The following is an 18,553-nucleotide window of genomic DNA, read 5'->3' on the forward strand; positions in this document are numbered from 1 at the left end:
TCGAAAAATATAATTCTTTTATAATTTAGTTTAAATGATATGATTTTTTTAAGGTAATGAGGAAGATATCTTTAATTTGATAGAGCATATTAAGATTTAAAATTTAAATCAAATTAAAATTGAAATTAAATTTAAGTAATAGTATTTAAAATGAATAATAATTATAAAAAATAAGATATAATTAAATATTGAATATAAGAAAAGTCATATTATGAAGAAATAAATGACTTCAAAAAATATTTTCACTTAAAAATGCTCTCATTTAATAGAAAGAGCTTGTCTTTATAATATTAGGTTGAATTAATTTAATAACTACTAAAACACCAAGAAGAACAAGAAGAAGAAAAAATGGAATACTTGAGATTGTGGTGCATTGTAATTGGCCTAAGTTTTAAGAGTGAGGTATGCCTGGGATGTAAATGTTGGTGGTATCATGCTCCACCAAGCCTTCTTTCTCCTCCCCCACCTTCATACTTTCGGAAATAGAGAAAGATGACATGAAACAAATGCTTCAAAAGATGACGTGAAACAAATGCTCCACAGGTAAGGAGAAGGTGAATGGCGTGGTGAAAAATCATTGAACTGAACTATAAGCACAGATTTAAATCAAAACCCTTCCTCTTTTACTCAAACCAATTTATGTCCATCTGTTTTAGTTTTGTAAGCCACTTTTGCGTGTCTTGAGAAATACATGGTGTCTTCATCTCACTATCTATATGATCACTCCTCTTTTCCTTACCAAGGTTCTCCTGTCTGCTCCTTTTTCTTACCTTGAGTGACAGAAGGCGAGAAACTTCATGTAATCCACCCCACTTTTCCAATGCACGCGCAATATCATACCTCCCTGAGGGAAATTCCATTGCTACTAAGTTAAAAATGATTGTCACTGATTCACTGGTATTAGTTTGGTGAGACTGATGTTGTGTATTTTAATAAACTTCTCCAGAAATACTTTAGGAGATAAAAATAAGAAGGAAAAACAAGATAAGTTTCTCCATAAACTATGCATAAGTTAATTTGTAAACGCTCTCTCATATTAACTTTTCCAAAAACATATTTTTAACTTATGCATGAGTTAGTTTTAACTTATGAAGAAATTTATTTTATTTTATTTTTTCTATTTTTTCCTCTTAGAAGTACTTCTGAAGAAGTATATCCAAGTTGACCTTTAGCATACTTTCTTTCATAGACTTGAAAGAAAGCTATAGTTTATTGCAGCAATAAAATCAAAGTTGAGAACAAGAATATCTAAACCTACCTGCACGTTCAAATGACTTTCTACTGGGCATAAATGAAGGGTCTATTCCCCAGCTCCTTTGAAACCGACTTATCTGCGTGAAGAAATGAATTCCATTACGATCTAAGGTGCAAGTAATGTCATTTATATAACAAATTTCTTACATTGCAGACTTCATAAATGACAACATTTATTATTTAAGCATTAGCCTCTCTCCACAAGATAAACAAGAGTGCTAACCGCTAAGAGTAAGTGGTATAAAGTGAAGAAGGAAATGGAAGTATTTAAGATAGGAAGGAATTTGAGTGCTAAGTGGTACCTCTTCCTGCAAATTTTCAAGATTGTCCCAGTAACCCTTTGGTTTGCGGTGTTTGTAAGCCAAAGAAAGGTTCAATATTATTGCGATCTTTCTGAATCCACCCATGCGAGTTATAGCCTTCTCAATATCCACTCTTCCATGTAAACGAAGTTGCTTCCTCATTGGCATAAATCCTTCCTGTCCATGTTCTGCAATGAATTTCAGGAGTTCAGATTTTAGTACTTCAATATTCCTCTGTAATCCTGGCACTTTAGGTCTTTGCTGAGATGAACATTGAACATTGCAATTAGGAACTTCCTTAGCTAAACCATAGTTTTCGTCTTTCTGAAAGACAGATGAAACAGTTTGTTGCCCTGAATTGGTATTCTCCTCGCAAACTTCTGAAGATTTTGATACATTCTGGTTCTCAATATAGTCTCTTATTGCAGACAAGTTTGATGGGAGATCTTCATAAATGACCTGAAATGACATTGTGCAAAAAACTCAACATTGCAGGATTCAAATAGTGAGTAGATTGAAAGGTCACATTTACCTTCAAGATATTGTATCTTTTTTTATTATTTTTTATTGATGGACATGGTCCACATAATATTTCATTGGTGTTAGATACAATCCTTCAAAAGATTACATCTAGCACCATTGAAAGTAAAAAGATTAAAAAAATGAAAAGACACATGGATAGAAGAATGTAACTGGCTTTCACTTAGGCAGAACATTATAACTGTATTTTTAGTCAGATGAGCTCCTTTCCAGTGTCAATCCAAAGGTTCATATGTGGACTACATAGCGAGGGTGTTAAACTGTTGGAAAAGAATCTAGGGAAGTTTTAAAAGCAATCTAAAATTATATAGATGAATGAATTAATAGACAAACCTCCTCCATGATGGCTTCAGAAAGGAAAGTGTCTTTGCACATTTTTGACTCCACAGAGTACTTTAGAAGTGTGTGATGATTTCCTAGCTGTTCAAAAATCCATTTTCCCCGGAATGAATCAAAGTCCCCTTCAATTTGTTCAAAACTGATCTCCTGTTCTAAATATTCACTCAAGTCCAACACAACACGAGCATGAAGCACCATATAAAGAAGGCCCTTACACCCTTCCTGCATGTTGATTAAACCACATAATTTATAGATAAGAATGTAGGTCATGTTTAAGCTTGTATCAGTGTTAGTGCTAAGGGATACAAGTGTGTATAAGTGACAGCAGATAATGATAGTAGCACTAGCTGTTAAGAAACAATTTAGGATATAAACAGCTATGTTGTTCTCTTTTTAAGACTACTTCACTAACATTGTCCCATACCTGAAGAATGCGGACTTTATTGTTATCTCGTGATAAAACCTTACTGATTGCTAAATTTGGAACTACCCTGCAACAAATATTGTTATCTGTCAAAAATCTCTCACCACATGCTCTAGTACATCTAGTGTAAAGAAGCAGCATAAGTGACTTACTCAGGAAGAGTTTCATAGGCTGTTAAAATATTCCATACTTCACGAACAGGAGCTTTAACAGTTATGCTTGCAACAACACAACGATGAACACCTCCATTTTCCTTCATATCAAAATCACTTTATTAGTATGGCCATAGAGACAGCTCATTGTCTGAATCAAGGTCAACTCATAATAATTAGTATAGATAATTTACCAGAAGTCCGTCAAATCTGCGGAGATGAACTTCATCCACCATGCGAGGTCTGTCAAGCCTACAAACTTTTCCAAACACACCCCAGTTGCTGCTCACGTCACTGGAAGATGGGAGCATGGAACCAGACACTGAACCAAAAATTTCTTTTTTGTTTTCTGCAGGTGGCAACGTAACACTTTCACACAAAGCACCATTTATCTTTTCAACAGATGACCCGTTAATGGCTATATAAGTTTTGTGCAATTGATTTTCTGACAGTGGAAGTTTCTGATATCCCATAAAATTCCTTTCAGCTCTGTAAGCCAAAGCTCGGAGGTTCACAGGAAGATCAGATCGGATAATCCTTTCCAAAAAAATGGCGGGGAAATTGAATCTTGGTATCACATTAACTTCATAAGATAAAATAGCAGTTGATGACCTGCATAAACCAGAATTGGTGTAAACTATAGAAATGTAAATGGCAATGTGTGTAATGTCAATAAGAACAATCCATGTTAATGAAAAATGAAGATACTTGCCCCCATAGAAACCCACTTCAATTGACATTAAACATATGGGTGAAATAATTAAGGATGGCAAAGCTTAACTGTTTTGCAGGTTGCATTATTACTGCATTTGGAAAATTAGCCAATTTATTCTTCATTCTGTCACATAAAATGTTTGAAGATGTCACATAGTATACTTCAACGCATTTTTTTTGAAAGCCCTACAAAAGAGCACCACCACAACAACAACTTTATTCCAGTAGGTGAGGTTAGCTACATGAATCACACGATATCATTGGACTTGGTCAAAACCCAAATATTTTGATATTATTCACCGAGAGATCCATTTTAATAATTTCCTCTAAATTCTTTCTTGGCCTCCCTCTACCTCTTTTTAGTTTTCACATGACTAAAACCCATGCAATCTACTTTCATCACCTGTGACTATCATTGAAAACTTATAAGTTATAAATATAGTTCTCCCACCCCCACTTTAATATCTTGATCTGTAACAGAAACTTTTCCTTCCTCGTTCTTATTGTTAATACATTTTACTTGGTCAAATTCTCTTGATTTCCTTTCCCATTTTTTTTGGCAAACATTCATATTCACCATTTTGGCTCAAGATCTTGGTAAGACTCTTCAAAAGTTTTGGATCGTGCTTCACTCACAACTTTCCTTCTCTCATTTCTAGCCTTCCAACACTTTGCCTAATTTTCAATGTTATTGCACCATGTAAGGCCTTTCAACACTCTTTTTCGTTTCTTACCTTTTCTTACACACTTTCATTCCATCATCAAGATTCCACATCTCTCAGTCCATTCACCGGCTTAGCAACCTTTCTAATTTGTAGACATCTCATCCCAAATGAGTTTAGCACTACCTTATAGCTCCCAATCCAATTACTTTTTTCTAATAATTTCTTCTTAGAATTCAATTGTTTACTAACCTTAAGTTGCAACCACTTGATTTTTGGATTTGTAACTTGTCGGGCTTTCTGTTTATGACTCTTAAAATGAGCATCAATAACCAAGACCTTATGTTGTATAGTTTAGTAACTAGAAAGTTTCCCTTTGGAGAGCCATACAAAAGAAGAACATACTCAAAACATATTGATATGGTGTTATATTCAAATTACCCCAACTTCATTGTGTATGGCATTCCAGCAAATTTTAACATATTAAATGGTAACAAACAGAAAGATGATGAAGGCCTAACAAAAATGAAGCCTTTTCATTAATCAGAACCAGAACTTCTACAGAGAGTAACTTTGAGTTTGAAAGTTTAAGATTGATGACATACTAAACCCTAAACCCTAAAGATATGGTATTATATTCAAATTACCCCAACTTCATTGTGAATGGCATTCCAGCAAATTTTAACGTAGTAAATGGTAACAAACAGAAAGATGATGAAGGCCTAACAAAAATGAAGCCTTTTCATTAATCAGAACCAGAACTTCTACAGAGAGTAACTTTGAGTTTGAAGGTTTAATACTGATGACATACTAAACCCTAAACCCTAAAGATATGATTTTATATTCAAATTACCCCAACTTCATTGTGTATGGCATTCCAGCAAAGTTTAACGTAGTAAATGGTAACAAACTGAAAGATGATGAAGGCCTAACAAAAATGAAGCCTTTCCATTAATCAGAACCAGAACTTTTACAGAGAGTAACTTTGATTTTGAAGGTTTAATACACATACTAAACCCTAAACCCTAAAGATATGGTATTATATTCAAATTACCCCAACTTCATTGTGTATGGCCTTCCAGCAAATTTTAACGTAGTAAATGGTAACAAACAGAAAGATGATGAAGGCCTAACAAAAATGAAGCCTTTTCATTAATCAGAACCAGAACTTCTACAGAGAGTAACTTTGAGTTTGAAGGTTTAATACTGATGACATACTAAACCCTAAACCCTAAAGATATGGTATTATATTCAAATTACCCCAACTTCATTGTGTATCGCATTCCAGCAAAGTTTAACATAGTAAATGGTAACAAACAGAAAGATGATGAAGGCCTAACAAAAATGAAGCCTTTTCATTAATCAGAACCAGAACATCTACAGAGAGTAACTTTGAGTTTGAAGGTTTAATATTGATGACATACTAAACCCTAAACCCTAAAGATATGGTATTATATTCAAATTACCCCAACTTCATTGTGTATGGCATTCCAGCAAATTTTAACGTAGTAAATGGTAACAAACAGAAAGATGATGAAGGCCTAACAATAATGAAGCCTTTTCATTAATCAGAACCAGAACTTCTACAGAGAGTAACTTTGAGTTTGAAGGTTTAATACTGATGACATACTAAACCCTAAACCCTAAAGATATGATTTTATATTCAAATTACCCCAACTTCATTGTGTATGGCATTCCAGCAAAGTTTAACGTAGTAAATGGTAACAAACTGAAAGATGATGAAGGCCTAACAAAAATGAAGCCTTTCCATTAATCAGAACCAGAACTTTTACAGAGAGTAACTTTGATTTTGAAGGTTTAATACACATACTAAACCCTAAACCCTAAAGATATGGTATTATATTCAAATTACCCCAACTTCATTGTGTATGGCCTTCCAGCAAATTTTAACGTAGTAAATGGTAACAAACAGAAAGATGATGAAGGCCTAACAAAAATGAAGCCTTTTCATTAATCAGAACCAGAACTTCTACAGAGAGTAACTTTGAGTTTGAAGGTTTAATACTGATGACATACTAAACCCTAAACCCTAAAGATATGGTATTATATTCAAATTACCCCAACTTCATTGTGTATCGCATTCCAGCAAAGTTTAACATAGTAAATGGTAACAAACAGAAAGATGATGAAGGCCTAACAAAAATGAAGCCTTTTCATTAATCAGAACCAGAACATCTACAGAGAGTAACTTTGAGTTTGAAGGTTTAATATTGATGACATACTAAACCCTAAACCCTAAAGATATGGTATTATATTCAAATTACCCCAACTTCATTGTGTATGGCATTCCAGCAAATTTTAACGTAGTAAATGGTAACAAACAGAAAGATGATGAAGGCCTAACAATAATGAAGCCTTTTCATTAATCAGAACCAGAACTTCTACAGAGAGTAACTTTGATTTTGAAGGTTTAATACACATACTAAACCCTAAACCCTAAAGATATGGTATTATATTCAAATTACCCCAACTTCATTGTGTATGGCCTTCCAGCAAATTTTAACGTAGTAAATGGTAACAAACAGAAAGATGATGAAGGCCTAACAAAAATGAAGCCTTTTCATTAATCAGAACCAGAACTTCTACAGAGAGTAACTTTGAGTTTGAAGGTTTAATACTGATGACATACTAAACCCTAAACCCTAAAGATATGGTATTATATTCAAATTACCCCAACTTCATTGTGTATCGCATTCCAGCAAAGTTTAACATAGTAAATGGTAACAAACAGAAAGATGATGAAGGCCTAACAAAAATGAAGCCTTTTCATTAATCAGAACCAGAACATCTACAGAGAGTAACTTTGAGTTTGAAGGTTTAATATTGATGACATACTAAACCCTAAACCCTAAAGATATGGTATTATATTCAAATTACCCCAACTTCATTGTGTATGGCATTCCAACAAATTTTAACGTAGTAAATGGTAACAAACAGAAAGATGATGAAGGCCTAACAATAATGAAGCCTTTTCATTAATCAGAACCAGAACTTCTACAGAGAGTAACTTTGAGTTTGATGGTTTAAGATTGATGACATACTAAATATACACAGACACATCTTTAAATTGATGCAAATTGCTTTGCAAATAATGGATTCGAGAAATAGATTCTACCTTGTTCCAGATTTTACGGACCATTTGCCATCAAACTTCTTAAAGTCCCCATCAACCATGGAAAAGTGAAGTTCTCGATCCCATGCCTGAAGAATTAACAAGAAAAATGTAGCAGTATTAATACAACAAATATTTCACTTCTCTCTTCTGGACTTGTCTATATTGACGGACTAATCCATTAACTCAAACTAGCACAACCATTGTTAATGAAAACTTAATTTTTCTTCACATATAATCTTGTATAAGCCATAAGGATCATGGGGCAAATTGCACAAGAAAACATGGGTTGGTTTTAGAATAATGGATTTAAGCCTAACTCAACCCTACAAAACCGGCTTGTAAGGTGAGGGTTGTTTTCCACTTATATACTATTCAATTGCCTAATCTCTAGTCGATGTGGGACTTGGGTTTTTCCCAATACACCCCCTCACGTCCAGCACTATTGGGCTTAGTACGTGGATAAATGGTAGGTGACCCTTTTTTTAATGATATAGGATTGACGGGACTTGAATACACCCTCTCATGCCCATGGAGTATGTATCAATGAATGGTAGGTGACCCATTTTTTTTTTTAAGAATCTAAGATAGCTCTGATACCATCTTAGAATAGTGGATTAAGCCTAACTCAACCCTATAAAATCAGCTTGTAAGGTGAGGGTTGTTTTTCACTTATATACTAAGTAATTGTCTAATTTCTAGTCGATGTGAGACTTGGATTTTTCCCAATAGTTGGAGCACGAAAGATTAAGGGTTTATTCTCTTCTCACTTTTTGTTTTTAAAAATTGTTTTCTAAAACAATTTCTCACTGTTTAGCAATCACTTTCTCATTCAAAATCTTCAAGTTTCAGAAATCATTTGTTTGAAAAACTAAAAATAGCTAGAAGATGTTTCCTCGTCTTCTTTTGTTTCCATCTAGTTCAACGTCTCCCTCAATTTCACACTCTGCTCTACTAGTTGTCTCAGCAACCTTGTTTACTTGCATTTTGAAAACTTAAAAAGTTTTTGAAAAGAAAAATCGGGCACACCCCAAAGTTTAAATTCCGTTCCAATCAAGTAGGGCTAGTGGCTGGCTACAGTGCCCATTTCATATGTGTTAAAAGATGCTTACTGAATTGATGACTTCTCGAAGATCCAACACAACACGAGCTTCTATATGCCAATACATTGCCCTTTGGAATCCCCTTTGCTCTAACCATATCCTCCCTGGGTATGGACAAGGAATTCGCCCACTGACAACAAAAAAGGTTCATTTAATCACCACCAATACAAAGTAGAAGCACTATTCCATTTTTTGTACCCGATTCTATAAGTTACTCTGGATACACTTTTATGAGAGAAATTAAAAAAAAAAATTAAAATAAACTTATCAGTAAGGTAGTTAATTTATACATGAATTAAAAATAAGATTTTGAAAAGCTAATAGACGATAACTTCTATAACTTGGCTTATAAAGAAGCTTTTTTCTTCTTATTTTTCTACTCTAGAAGTAATTCTGCAAAAGTTTACTCAAACAAACCAATGAATAACAATTAACAGCATTAGCATTACCTCCAAACAAGATTTGGGATGAAATCAGCGAGACGCTCATAATCGGTGAGAGCATTCCAAACGGATTCAGTGTCAGCATCGACGGTAATTTGCGCGTTGATTCGGCGTTCCCTCCACGATATCACTTGGACCTCACAATGCACCTCGCGCTCACCCTCCTCCTCTTTCCGTTCAAAGCTTCCATCTTTGGCGCCGTAGCAGTTGAAGCGGCACGTGGGCTTCAAGGGGGTGCTAGTGGTCGAGGAAAGTGCGGCAGCGATGCCCCGAGAGTGGAGTGTGAGAGAGAGAAACCTTGTGGTGGCTGGTTTGGACAGAAAGCGCAGAGGGTGAGGTCCAACGTTGGTGGGGGTGGAGGAGGCGATCATGACTCACGGGACTGACCACACTATTGGGTGGTTTCGTTATACATGGGAGCGATGTTTGTTGGCGACAGTTGAAGATACCTGCGTCGTAGCCACCAGTTATGTTTCTGTCGTTTAGTCGTGAATTTGTGGTTGCAAAAATATACACGGTGGTAGTGATGTTTTGGTCATTTCCTTTGATTTTTTTATCCATGATGTGGAGTTGGAAAACATGTAGGACCATGGCTACTTCACTCACTAGCTACTTAAAAATCATTTTAGACAACAGTCAGATTCAAATAATCTTTGATTTTTCTCTTCATAATTATCTTCAAAATGCTCATTCTTTTTCTTTTGGTTTAATTGTCACTCAAGTCTCACAATTTTGTGAACTTTGTCAATTTGTCGTTTACCTCTCACTTTTAGTGCCTCTTAAGTATATGGTTACTGGTTAGTGCCTCTTAAGCTTGAATGAGGATTTTAAAACATAAAAATGCCTAAAGTAACAAATAGCGGAAATACATTGAAAACACGCAACGAGCAAATTAAATTCTAGGCACGAATGATGTGAAATGCAACACATCATTTACCGTTGTTGGATTCGGTAAACTGTATACAACAAAAATCAAACATGAAATTTTTTACCGAATAAATTGTCTCTGTGACATGTGAGCGAGGTTCTCTAAACATTACGTTAACCTTTAGGCTGAGTATAGTCAAACCAACATGTTTATAACTTTTCATTATAAGCTTATTTATAGAGATCAGAGAGCTTGAGCCAAACAATTTTCAAAACAGGCTTTTATAAAATTAAGCCACTTATTTCTTTAGAATCGGAAGATAAGTTGCTTTTGAAAGAGTTGTCTACAGGAACTTTAACATTTTGTATTTTTATTTTTCTTCGATCTACATATGCAACCAACATCACATCTTTCCTTCTTTTTGAATATGAGCAGGAATATGGGCACTTTTATGTGCTATCTACCTTCTATTTATTTATTTTTACTACTCTTAATTTCTATGATATTTTTTATTTTTATTTTGTTGCTCAAATATCTCATTTTGCAAATAGGAAAACTTCGACTACTATCAAAAAATTTATTTGGATTATGCATACGGATGAGGATTCAACTGATAAAAAGAATTTGTCTCAAATAAAATATATAATTTATAAATAATTGGTAAATGATTGTAATGATTATTTAGGACTAAATTTTAATTATTTTTCTACTAAATAGCTTTCAGTTAAGAAGCTTTTAAGTTAAAAGAAATAAAATTATTAAACAACTACTACTTTTATTTTTAAACTTATTTTGAGTTTTAAATTTAGAGTGGTTTTTAAGTCAAGAAAAAAAAATCAAACATAATTTTAATTAGTTGTTAATAGATGCAAAATTTTGTGTTGGAAGTCTCATTATCTATTGGTGGAGAGAAATCTTCATTTGATTTTATAAGATTAAGTTAAACTCTTATCCATTTTTTAAAAATGATACCAAAGCATAATGAGGTTTATATCCTAATGATTATCAATTGTTAGTGGGTTGAGTTAGGTTATTTACTATAAGACCATTATTAAACTATCTATAGATATTCAATCTTACAAATTTCATGCTCGAGTTCTTGATATGAAGGAATATGTTGGAGATTACATATTATATAGAAATAAAGTCATAATTGTGTATATAAATGAATAACAATTATCATATTGAATTTGTAAAATTGAATTAAATTGTTATTCAATTTCTTAAAACTTTAGTATTCTTACCATTACATTCAGTATTGACTAAGGTCGGATTAGTGAAAAATTAGAATAAAATGCAGAATATTATAAGTTTAAATGCTATTGTGGTCGTTGTAAATTTGTATAAAAAAAAAAAAAAAAAAAAACTGTGAATGACTCATTCATCTAACTTTTACAAAATAGACTGGTAGAGAGGTGTGCATTGCATGTTCATTTTACTTCATTAATCTGACTTGTTTGTACGAGATTTTTTTTTCTTTTAGTGAACGCCACTCATTTGCATGACTTTGATTAACTTTGGGCTACGCAACCGTAACTGAGAGCAAACTTGAGTGTGCAAAAAAGCCCAATGTTTAGGGTCCGTTAAGGAGTATTAAACTCATATTTTTGTTAAGAAGTCCTGTAATGTAAGTGAACCACTAAATGTAATATAACAATATCAATAATAATGTATTATCTCATTAAAAGAGACATCACTAAATAACTTTTTTTTTGTAATTAGAATTATATTTCTATGCATAACTCGACTAATTATTAATTATCTTTAAACAATTCCATGAATTATTTATCACTAAAAAGTTTTTTTTGCTTTTAACATAGTAGTGACTTAACTTTTTTTAATGTATAAAAATCTGTCTAATTAGATTTTTTATTAAAAAAAAAAAAAAAAAAGATAGCCGTCTATACGAAATATCAACCACAGGTATACCCATTTCTTACATTTGGAGGCTTTTCAATGATAGAGACTCAAAAGATGCAGCCCACAAGAAACTGGTAGCTACTAAGCTTTGATCTCAAACCAGGAAGATATCTTACGGATCATGTGTAGTCAACTAAACTGAAAGAAGAAAAAATCCAAGATCTTCCATGTCTTCGGCACCTTGTACCTACCAATTTTATATATAGCACTTCGTTCTATTATCCTCTTATTATCTCTTTATCATATATAAAAAATGATACTCTTTGTCCAAATACAATTATGTTATATAAATAAGGACAAAACTTACTATAGAATAATTTAAACGTTGTTGGTGTTATTCATTAATTAATTAGAATTTGACTTTTATCTTAACGATAAAATAGTTGCAAGTTTTGGGTGTGGCATGCATCATGTTTAGGGCATGGTAGATAAAATAGAGTGGCGTGAAATATTAATTGTGAATGGCACGAACAGCTTGTAAGTTAGTGTGAGAAAGAGGAAGGTGGTATTGAACGTTAGACAAGAGGTGGAACTAACGGTACATAGGGAAACACAGATGAGATTGATAGGATGGGATGCATACAAACGGGGCCCATCACTTCATCAATCCTATAATGCATTATGCATTATGCAGTATGCATTATGCAGTATGCATGCCTACACATTCAAACTCAGTTCACATACTTGCCTCTCAAGTAATCTCACTGCCCCTTTCCCATGAACCTTTTCTCTCTGTCTCTTTCAGAATCTTCATATATCCTAGTACGTAGACCATGCTCATTTCAAATGAACTTTATAATTACACTTGTGCTGCTAGTCTCATACTAGTATTAAAATTATAAATAAAGGTCTTTATTCAAGGATAAATTTAGCTATTTAAGTAATTAATAAAGCTTTAATTCTAATTACATAATATATCATCAAATACTCTATACTTAAGTTTTCTCACTGTTTTACTTTAATTAGTGAGAATATTATTGCATAAACACAGTTCAACGCATGGATATGCCCATTAGAATATGGGCCTCTCTAGTTTGTACGTACCTTGTAGTAATTAAGAATGTTTCATCGTCAAAAAAAATATATGAAAAAAGTTATTACATATAATGCCATATAAAAAAATGTTACTACATACAATAAATGTAGAAATAAATCTATTTAATATATTTTTACATATAATTTTAATATTAATTTTGAATGAGATTTAATAATATATATTATCTATTATTATAATCTATATCTATATTTTTTTAATAATTACGAAAATATAAATATAGATAAAAAATATTTTAATAATAAATGTTGTATCATTATAAAGTATATATTATAAAATAATTTTTTAGGTGGTAGAAAGAGAATTTACTGATGAATAAAAAAAAGTAGAGTTTTATAGATAAATACTATTAGTGCAAAAGCTTTTTTTTTTAGTCATTAAGGAAAAAAATTTATTAATAAGACCGCTCTTTATGCTGTTAAGGAAAAAATCAGAGTGGAGACATGAAGGTTGGTAAGTACTTATATGTGTGAGCATTAGTTAAAAAATTGGAAATGATAAACTATTAATATTATTAATCTGTTTTTATCATATATCTTTATTTTATTTTATTAAGGATGTTAGATACAAATGTTAATATTTTTTTTTAAAATGTAATAATGACACGTCGAAATTCATGATAAAGTATATAAATAATAATTTTTATATTTTCATTTTTTAATTATCATTTCTAAGACTAAGAAAGTGAGTTCCTAGACTAATATATAAGCATAAAAAATCAGGCGAGGTAATAAAATATAATGAAAATAGTGCAATGACACACTTAATTAAATTTCTTTGTTCCAATATTAGTTAAGAATTATAATTAAACTTGACTTCTCTTATATTTTATATCTTTTTATATAGATTTACGGAATAAAGTAAATTATTTTTAATTTCACAGAAAACTCCTCAAAAAAAGTTGATACTTAATTCTAGTCTTATATGTGATTGTACTTTGTCCTAATCAACTTTTCATTATAAAAAAAATATCAAATTTTAAATAAATTTATTCTATTTAATAATATAATCTTTAAATTAAACATTCCTTATTTAATTAAGAATATCATTTTCAATGACTATTTTTTATTTCAAATTTTAATAAAGGTCTATTTGAAAAAGAAATTTACATTTAAATAAAAAAGGTAATAAAATGCTTAAACATTTGATAAGAAAAATGCCTATTAATTAAATAGAGTTATAATTGAGAAGAAAAATATATTAATTAGAATTTAAAATTCTAAAAAGACAACTATTTGAAAACAATGACTAAAGATTTGAGACAAAAGGAAGTAATCTCCATTCCAAATCTTTAGTCATTTTAGTCTTTTGTTTTCCACAAAAATTGATGTTTTAAAACTGCCAACTCTAATTAATATTTTTTTCTCGATTATACTCTCATTTAATATTCTCGTGGTTCTTTATTATAAGTAAAAAATATATTTTATACATATTAAAGAAATTATCCGTATTAAATTTTACTAATTCTATTAATTAGATGTTTGAGAAAATGTTTAATCCTAGGTGGAGAGTGGTGAGATGAAAGTGTGATGAAATTAAAAAGGGTTGCAGTTGTTTACCCTCTTTAAAGTTGTGGATGCAACGTTCCCCGGGTAGCTATGTTTCATTTCCCAAGACAAGTCAGATAGTCGTCATTTACTACTCACTCTTCTCTATTTACTATTACCACTATTACTATGATGAAGGAGCAACCTCATTTTTCTGATCCCAGCTTTCCCAAAGATGGTTTCTGATTTTTCAACAACTTTAAAAGCCCCATAAATACGTTACACTAAAACACACATCTCACACTCACACACCCACACTCTCTTTCTATCTTTTCCACGTTTACTTTGCAATTGCATATTACTATATACTATATCTGCCTCGTCATCATAATGAAACATTCATGTATATATCTATCTATCTCTTCTCTAGAAAGAGTCACACGCAGAGAATCCATAGCTAGCTTCTCTTGTTTCTTTCTCACTACTTCTCGTTAACTGTTCCAGCACATCAACAAGGGAATCATCTCCCCCCATCTCACCCTCACCAACGTAGAACGCCTTTATTAATACTCATGCCATGCCTGCATGCCCTGCCATTTCACTACACAACAAATCTAATAAATTCAACAGTTACGTTTCAAAGCCTACCACCACATATTTCAACAACTCTCTACCACGTTTCTTCTTATACATTTCTTTAATTAGATCACAGAATTGTTGAATTAAAAGTGAGAACCTATTAAATTTTTAATTGACAACAAAGAGTCTGTACGTTAGACTGAAAATTAATTAACTCAATTGATTAAATCATATGTATGTTCGAGATCACTATGTTAGTCACATTTGTCTGATGTCAATGATGTATAATAATAATAATTTAATTTTCATGCATCCTTAATATAAATATTTTTAGATGTTAATTAAAAATTATTTTAAAATAATTATTATAAGAGCTCAGAAAATTTTCAATACAAGTTCCTATATAATAGAATTTTATTCAAGGTCACCCTTGAAAGAATAACTGAAATTTGTTACAAAAATTATATTTGATGGGACATAATAAAACCAACTAGAAGTGAATTAAAAACTTTCGTTAGCTGTCCTAACAAACTTGCATACATGGTAGTAATATACATATAGAGTACATGTGGTTGAATTTAATTATAAAAAATATATATATTTAAGAGTGAATGAAAGTTACCCTCTAGGTTTTTTTACTGCAATGAAATTTACTTGGTGACTGTTGATTTACCTGTAGTACAAATTTGATTCAGATTCATGAAAATGATGCCCTTTTTTCCCCAGTAAATCGAGAGGTTCCCTTCCCTATAATTTTCACTCACCAGTCTGAAACCGGGTTAATTCAAAAAAAGCTGAAAGGACTTCAGAGGAGGGAGGGATGTTGTAGTTTGAAACCCTAGAAAGACCTAGAGACAGAGCTGGCCAAGAGTACTGCAGATAAAGCAAGGAAGAAAGAATTTCACATCTGATAGGTTTCCACTGTACATGCTTTCACCTTTCTTGTCCATGAGAAATGAACATTCGGCCCGGGACTGATTAGCCATATTATAAATAATAATACTATATTCTTCTTCACATTCTCTCATCTGTCAAATGCTAATCTTATATTAATATTGCAGAAAACTAGAGAGACTTGGACTTGGCGTTGGTGACGCTGAAGCATGCATGTCTCATATATGTCTATATCACCTTTATATCTCTCTCAGATCCAGAGAGAAGGGCCAGATTCAATAGTACGGGGTAGTAGAGATAGAGATGTTAATTCCTTCATGACTCATGAGTGAGTTATGTGTAAACTGAGTTTTTTTTTTTTTTTTTCCTTCTATTTTTCTTATTCAAAAGAGAAAAAAAAACAAATCAAATGATTCAACTATGTCAAAAAACTAAAATACATAGGAACTCACTTTTAATTAGTCTATATACCTTTCAAGCTTGAAACTTGGAAGAAACCTTAATAAATAAGGTCACTCGCTGGTGTAATGGGAACAAGGCTAGAAAATAAAAGGGTAAACCAGAAAGTATATATCTTCATAAGAAATTATAACAAACATTTTATACAAGTAACCTTACAGATGGAAATTCGGTAATCTTGTTAGAGTTGTTAACTGTAAATCAAAGAGCCTTCCTTCTTCTGTCGTATCTGGTAACAAGATGGAAAACTAGAAAGCAGCATATATATAGTTGAGGATCTTCATATAGAAATGAAAATTAAGTATATGTACTAGCTAATTACAATAAGTGAAGAAGCTAGCGAAAGAAAAAGCCTTACGAATCCCATGAAGATGAGGATCTTCATAAACAAATGCAAATTAATAGCTGTAGTGAGAAGCAAATGTTGGCTGGGGGGAATGAAGCCTGGTCCGAGAATCATTAATTCACCCTGGAAACTGAAACACTTGATGTATATATATTTCCATGACCTCGAGCCAGACAACATTCCTCTCAACCGAACCTTTGCAGACAAGATAATGCAACAGCACGTTTTGTTTGAAGTTGGCAGTTGGCACTTAGAAATCCATTGAAAACTTTAGTTTTGAGGGGAATGAAGCCTGGTCCGAAGCCTTATAGTTGTTCTTGCAAGTGAGAACCTCCTTAGTGAAAAGCCTCGAGCCAGCCAACATTCCCCTCAACACAACTAATTAACCATCTCAACGTTACTCTGAAAACCCTAACAAGCTCATAGGTTGTTATATATAGGGCAAGGAAGAGAGAGAGATGAGTGAGTGAGAAGTCACACTACACTAATGGGGGCATTTTAGTTAGGCATTCAGATGTTTTTTTGTCCAAAATTAGCTTGAGCAAAAGGGCATTTAAAATTAACTGCTATGGTCAAAGATGAAATTCACAAACAAAAGTTGATTAATTTAGTTGGCCAGACAAGAGCACAAAAGATCTGACTAAGACTGAGATTGAGGAGAGGGCCCTCCGTCCCTACTATTTGTAATTATGTGGTAATAATAAAAGAAAAAGTATGCATAATGCAGAGTGCAACTCCAAAAGTGTTTGCTTTCCTATGCGAGTGACCTGGTGATGCCGGTGAACCAACCGACCTGTTACCTGCTACCGCCAGTCAAACACACAGAAGAAGACAAAAGGGGTAGCTTTAATGCGATTCTTTCATCATTACCTTATTATTTTTAGCCTTTTCCAAGCCCTACTTTCAAACTCTCCTGTACCATCGCATACCCGCACGGCCACACCACAATCAATCCACACTCCCTCCACATCCAACTTCCAACTTCCAACATTCAATTTTCAGATTAATTATCTCTACATTTTTTTCATACTCTTCACCTCTTCTATAATACCTTTTTATGACATCGGTAGCTTGTTAATCGGTGTCGTATATTGCTTAATTATTACATCTGTTAGGTTGTTAATTAATATAGAAAGGGATATATTACATTGGTTAATCAATAATTGATGTAGTATATATGTTAGAACATGTAAATGAGAAAATTATAATCTATTAATGAAATTCAACATCAAGTTATCAACAAATAATAAATTAAAATAAGAGTGTAATAAATCTTGAGTTGAGACGCCATCCTTAATAAGGGAGAGAACATGTAACTACAAAAGATTAAAAATAGTAATAGAATAAAATTCTATTAAATGTTTGTAAATTGAAATATTATACGTTGATAATGTATATAAAATATTATTTTTATAATTAATGGTTATATATGTATTTTATTCTTTAAAATACAGCCTTCTCATTTTAAAGTAGTTGATTTATAAATATGATTATATATATATATATATATATATATATATATATATATATATATATATATATGTAATGATAGAGAGAGGAGGAGATAAACTTGTTTAAAAAATAAATCTACTTAAACTTATTTTACTCAATAATTTATATTTTACATTAAATGTTAACGATTTAATTATAAAATTAAAATTTTTAATACATAGATCAAATTTCTAAATTTTTAAAAATTTTAAAAATTATTTAATACTCTGTTTCATTAATTCAAATCATAACATATAAAATGTTATAACTTAATTATTGACAAGTTGTTGTGTGGTGTGCCACAACTTGGAGCATTTGGAATCTTAGAAACCAATGTACATTTAAGGAGGGTTAGTTTCATTAAAATAAATAAATAAATAAATAAATAA

At 31.9% G+C, this 18,553-nt stretch overlaps 1 protein-coding gene and 1 long non-coding RNA gene across 2 annotated transcripts; both read right to left on the reverse strand.

Moving 5' to 3' along the window:
* Window positions 1-600: 600 nt before the first annotated feature.
* LOC109804380 (uncharacterized) lies at window positions 601-9,546 on the reverse strand. The gene is made up of 10 exons (XM_020366194.2): window positions 9,073-9,546; window positions 8,633-8,753; window positions 7,524-7,609; window positions 3,206-3,623; window positions 3,012-3,112; window positions 2,860-2,926; window positions 2,430-2,657; window positions 1,557-2,015; window positions 1,259-1,331; window positions 601-844 (listed from the first exon to the last, which is right to left on the reverse strand). The coding sequence occupies exons 1-10, from the start codon at window positions 9,435-9,437 to the stop codon at window positions 624-626; spliced, it is 2,139 nt and encodes a 712-aa protein (XP_020221783.1). The 5' UTR covers window positions 9,438-9,546; the 3' UTR covers window positions 601-623.
* A 5,074-nt stretch (window positions 9,547-14,620) lies between these two features.
* On the reverse strand, window positions 14,621-18,058 carry LOC145958911 (uncharacterized). The gene is made up of 2 exons (XR_014434467.1): window positions 16,487-18,058; window positions 14,621-14,996 (listed from the first exon to the last, which is right to left on the reverse strand). It is a non-coding gene; the product is annotated as an uncharacterized LOC145958911 (long non-coding RNA).
* Between the last annotated feature and the right edge of the window lie 495 nt (window positions 18,059-18,553).

The sequence above is a fragment of the Cajanus cajan genome, chromosome 6 (assembly GCF_000230855.2).
Source record: "Cajanus cajan strain Asha chromosome 6, NIPB_CcT2T_4, whole genome shotgun sequence".
NCBI lineage: Eukaryota > Viridiplantae > Streptophyta > Magnoliopsida > Fabales > Fabaceae > Cajanus > Cajanus cajan.

Coding starts and splice junctions, on each gene's coding strand:
- LOC109804380 (XM_020366194.2), bottom strand. CDS start 9,437: ATGATCGCCTCCTCCACCCCCACCAACGTTGGACCTCACCCTCTGCGC. Junction 8,754..9,072: donor ATCCCAAATCTTGTTTGGAG/GTAATGCTAATG, acceptor TTTTGTTGTCAG/TGGGCGAATTCCTTGTCCAT. Junction 7,610..8,632: donor TTCGAGAAGTCATCAATTCA/GTAAGCATCTTT, acceptor TTAATTCTTCAG/GCATGGGATCGAGAACTTCA.